The following is a 5,028-nucleotide window of genomic DNA, read 5'->3' as shown; positions in this document are numbered from 1 at the left end:
AATGACTTGCCTCGGTAGCCCCTGTTCGCAGACGGAGAGCTGAGGCCTGGCTCTGAGGCCTCTGCCAATGCTTGGCCCAGGCCAAGTCAGCTGTTTCATCCCTCCTGCTGGGAAAGTGGAGGGGGGCCAACTCTCCAAACCCAAGGCACTGATCACAGGAAGGCAAGCTTCGATGTCAGGACTCCCATCAGGCCCAGCTAAAAGGCTTTGGACTTCCTCAGGAGTCTCCTCAGACAGAATGGCTCTGTGCTAACAGAAGGGGACTCCTGAGTGCCTTTTTCTGGGCAAGGCTGCCAGGGGAAGGGGAGAGATTAGCAGTGTATGGCATGCAGTGGGGTGATGACACTGAGGGGGTCACTGGGGTGTGAAGGTCATTCCCCCATCATCATCAACCAGGTCATATTGGTACAAAAGGTGTCTTTATTGAGGTCTGGGTTAAAATTAGGCACTTGGCCAGAGCAGCAGCTTAAATATGAGGCAAGCAGGCAGGGGTTAGCCATGCCTGGGGCTGGGTTGGGGTCATGAGGCTACAGGCACAGACTGTCCCCAGGTGGACAGAAGTCGGAGGGGGAAGAGGAGGAGGAAGGGGCCGCAGAGCAGCCTGGGTCAGAGGCCTGGTAGGCCGGCCCCATGGGACTAGGCAGGAAGCTCTGGGTGGCAAGTCCAGCAGGGAGGGAACCAGGATCTCTTGCTCCACATGCCCCTTAGATCCAGGCCTGAGCCTCTGGCAGGGGCAGCCGCACTTGGCGGGGCAGTCTTCCCAAGCCTTACTTCTTCACCTTGGTGTCATAGGTGCCTGCATTCTTGTAGGCACTCACGTAGCCACTGTCGTCCAGGATGTCCTGCCGTCCTGCAATGCCCTTGCCCTTGCCGCTCTCATCGAAGCGCTCCTTGTGGGAGCCCGTGTACCTGCTGGTGTCCGTCAGCCGGTCTACAGCACCCCCTGTTTTTGCTTTCTGTTTGGACAGAGTTTCCCCAGGGGCACCTGGTGAGGGAGCCCAGCCCTTCCCACCCACAGCCATGATTCCCCACACCCCATTCCATGGCCACCCGAGACCAGCAGGGCACTTACGGTGACGCCCACATTGGCTGGCTCTTTGCCTGCCACCAGCTGGCAGATGGCATCGAAGGCCTCCTCTTTGCTCTTCCCCTTGAATCGCTTGGTCGCCAGCTCTTCCAGGGCCTTCTTGAACTCCTCATAGTTGATGACCCGAGCAGACTTCCCCCTGCCAGGCATGTGGGCACCATGAGTGTTCCCCTTTCTTTTTTCTCCCCCAGGGGAAAGCACAAACGCAGTCGCTGCCGCCACAAATTAGGCAATTGCGTTTCTTTCCCACATTTGGGAAATCGCGGGGGTCAGCACCTCTGGAGGGCAATAGATAAGGTTTGCCCTGGAAGAACAACCTTCGTGATCATAGTGTTTCCCAACCCTTTCTCAATGTCTTCCCTGGTTCCAGCCCCCCAGTTCCCCACCTCCTGGGAACATGAGAAGCAGGGGCTGCCTGGGGCTCACTTGACTTTGGAGAAGACGATGTCCACATCGGTCCCTGTCACGGCCTTTCCGTCAGCCACCTTGCAGTCCTTGCACAACTTGGCCCAGTTCTTGCCATTCATCTCTTGCCCACTGGCCTTGGGGTCACCATGGATGGCAAACTTGCGGAAGCTCTCCTCCAGTCCAGCGATGTCTGTGCTTGCTGCCATGCCACCTGTAGAGACCCACCTGGGTCATCTCCCAGCCAATCTGCCCTTCCCCTCCCCCAAGCCCAGAACATCCCAGCCTCTACCTCAAACCTGCAAGACCTGGGCAGGTTCTGCTACAGACAGAGTTGGAGCTGGAGCTGCCTGGGGAGAGGGGCCAGTCACTGTTGCCCTGGGCCACAGAGCCCCGAGGAAGAGCCCCGGGAGGCACGGTCTTGTCACTAATGCCAGCCCTGGCTCTGAGCAGGGTTCAGCAGATGAAATCATGATACCCACAGCAGGCTGGGAACAGAGTGGCACTGTCCAGAAAGACTGTGAGGGCAGCAGCTGGGGCCCTGGCTTTGTCTGGCCCTGGCACAAGGCCTCCTTCGGTGGAAGTGAGGGTGGCAGAGCAGGCCCCCTCCCTCGAAGCTCCATGCCAAGTTGGGTTGGGGCCAGGGCCAGGCTGCTGGTCGGGCAGGCATTTAGTGAGGCCGGCATCTTAGTAAGGGTCATGAGGACCCAGCAAGAGCCAGTCTGGGCACGGGTGCATGCCCTGGGCAGGGGTGCAGCTGGCCCAGCAAGGCCTTGTTACTATTTGCTGTTAAACAAAAACATGAGGGGAGCGGGAGCTTGGGGCTGGCCTGGCCACAGTTTGTGAAGCCTGGAGACGGTTGCTAAGGGAGGGTGGTGCTGCTTGGAGAATGTTGCTAAGGGCAGGATGGTGTCAGGGCGGCTCAGGGAGAAGCTCCCAGTGCTGAGGGGCTGGGCTGGGCTGGACTGGGGAGCTTGGGCCCACGGGTGGGGCACACCAGCACTCCCTGCGCCTGGGGCATAACCGTAGCTTCCTGGCCCCTCACCACTGACTGGGGCTGTAACCTCCCACTGTGGAGTTTTGGGGGAGCAGGAGTTTGGGGGCTAGTTGGGGTGGGGGCTGTAGAGTTACGAACCCCAAGAGTCGTGCTGGCATGTGGGGCTGTGGCTGAAACACACTTCCTCATGTCTACACCTCAGACCACCCCTGGCCACACCCTGAACTCAGCCACACACCAGCCCACATTCTCGGCGACCCTGTGCATTCAGCACTGGCCTGCCACCCCTTGGGCCTTATACCCCTGGCCATACCTTCAGCCCTGTACTGCAGCCTCCTCCATCCTCACACCCACCATCACAGCCCTCGGCCACCAGCCCCCACATATATACTAACAAGCCTGTGCCGACCCCAGTAATACCCACAGCTCTGCACTAAAGTGCCCCCCACACCCACAGCCCTCTGCTGCAGACCCCTGGCCACACCCTGAGCCTGCACAGCAGCCTCCTCCATCTCCACACCCGCAGCCCTGGGGCTGAGGCCCCTGGCCACAAACCTGCATCCCTTCCTGAGACCCCTAACCACAGCCTCAGCCCCTCACCCCCTCCAATACCCACAGCCCTTTATCAAGGCCCCCTGACCATCAGCACCCCTTTGTCCACACACCCACAGCCCTCTGGCCACACCCTCAACCTGCACTGAAGGCCCCAGTCCACATCCACACACTAACATTATGAGACTCCCAGGTACTATGCGGAGATCCCCTGTGTAGAGACCCCACCAGCACTCCCCCTCCTCCACTGCCACCTCCTGACCACACCCTCAGTCTCAGCAACCATCTTCTAGCTCTGCCTTTTACACTAGGGCCTCCAGTGACCACAGCCTGGGCTCCGTCCGGCTGCCCCATCTTCCACTGAAAACTCCTCCCCAGTGACCACACTCCCATCCCTAAGTGGCAGTTTCTGGGACTGTGAGCACCGGTGGCTCCTATGTTACAGGGACCACAACCCCAGTCCACACTGCACACCCCTTCCCTTTCCCTGGGTACAACCTCCCACCAGGGACCCGAAGACCCACACTTGGTTCATCAAGGGTAATGTCCAGGGGAGCTTGGATGCCACAGGGTGCTTGGCCCAAGCACTGGGTAGATCCTGCGTGCAGTGCTCACTCCTGTCCATGGAAAGATGGATTATTGGTCATCTCAGCGTGGTCAAGTGGCGCTGGGTTGCAGGCCACAGCCCCATGGATTTGCAGGCCATGGATGGAGTGGCCACACCCATGAACTGGGGCCACCCGTCCCACTCCCACTGGGACAGCTGGAGTCATCAATCAGCCGGACCAGGAGGTGGGGGCTGTGAGGTGGAATGCTTGGGGCCAGGGCAGGGCCGCTCAGCTGGCTCCTCGGCTGGGACCGCCGGAGGTTGGGACCCTTTCCAGGCTGCTCCCCCCAACCCTCATGGTGCAGGATACTGATTGGGGTGGCGGGCATCTGGGTTTCCTATGGGCTTCTACCTCGCGACTGCTGCTGAAGTGCGCGTTCGGATGGACAGAAGGACGCAGGAATGGACCGATGGACGCGGGAGACCAGGCGGCTCCGCAGCTCCGCTCCCTGCCGGCTCCCGGGTGGGACTGCAGCCCAGGCGGCTCCGCCGTATTATCCCCTGTTTCTCGGTCTCCATAGAGACGGCGAGTCCCACCCCCGAGGCTGTCTCGGCGGGAGAGTGACCAAGGTCACGCCGGCCCCGCCCACGAGGCTCCGCCCTCCCCGCGCCGCTCCGGGAGCCGCATCCCGCCCCTCCCCCGCAACTCCTCGGTCCTCGCGGCGGCCAGACCAGCGCTCTGCAGTTTGGGGCCCCCTCAGGAAACAGCCTCCCATCCTGGGATCTGCCTAAATCTCTAAGCCGCCCCAATCTCCAGGGGAGATGCAGCTCCCCAGAGTCAACCAGAGGCCATTCGGGGGCTGCAGCGCGGCATTGGTGGGGTTTGGGGAATCGGGAAGGAGCTCTCCCTCAGTGACAGGGGTCTACGGTTGGCTCAAGAGCACTGCCATCTACTGAACGGGTGGCACCCCTAGGCCACAACTCCCGTGCTCTCCTGGGTAGGATTCAGAGTCTGGAGCAGTGGGGAAGAAGGGAGGGGACTCCCCACGAGCGAATCGCACTCGCCCAGCCCCAGCCTGCCGGCATTCGACGGCAGCCCTGCTGCAGGGAAAAGCTGCAGGGACCACCGGGCTCGGCTCCCTCCTTTCGCCGCCACCTCCCCGCGACCTCGCAGCCTCAGCGCCCATTGCTTCTTTCGGAGTCCAAAGCCTACTTTCTCTCGGCCTCCCAGTGCAAAGCCCATCTTTAAAAAAAATAACCTCCTCCAGGCCGCCATCTAAGGCCTTTCCTAACCACGAGACGCACCTGAGCACCTCCACAGGGCAGCCTGGGTGGCCACCTACTACTGTACAGGGACCCCCTCCCCGCCCCCGGTCGACCGGCCAGGGTTGGGCTTCTGGATGGTCCATGGCTCCTGTCATTAAGAAAGTAAGCACGACG

The 5,028-nt window shown here is 61.0% G+C and overlaps 1 protein-coding gene across 2 annotated transcripts; it reads right to left on the bottom strand.

Annotated features, from left to right (window-relative positions):
- Positions 1-402: 402 nt before the first annotated feature.
- Positions 403-4,156, bottom strand: TPPP3 (tubulin polymerization promoting protein family member 3). Of its 2 annotated transcripts, none has more exons than XM_017852341.1 (4): positions 4,001-4,156; positions 1,514-1,706; positions 1,073-1,226; positions 403-956 (listed from the first exon to the last, which is right to left on the bottom strand). In XM_017852341.1, exons 2-4 carry the CDS (start codon positions 1,699-1,701, stop codon positions 768-770), a joined length of 531 nt encoding a protein of 176 aa, XP_017707830.1. In that variant the 5' UTR covers positions 1,702-1,706; positions 4,001-4,156; the 3' UTR covers positions 403-767. The 2 variants fall into 2 exon arrangements, with proteins under 2 accessions (XP_017707830.1, XP_017707831.1); XM_017852342.1 differs by lacking the exon at positions 4,001-4,156 and adding an exon at positions 1,785-1,903.
- Between the last annotated feature and the right edge of the window lie 872 nt (positions 4,157-5,028).

This window comes from Rhinopithecus bieti, unplaced genomic scaffold (assembly GCF_001698545.2).
Source record: "Rhinopithecus bieti isolate Rb0 unplaced genomic scaffold, ASM169854v2 scaffold_34281, whole genome shotgun sequence".
In the NCBI taxonomy this organism is placed as follows: Eukaryota; Metazoa; Chordata; class Mammalia; order Primates; family Cercopithecidae; genus Rhinopithecus; species Rhinopithecus bieti.
This window is presented reverse-complemented; position numbering and strand designations above follow the sequence as displayed.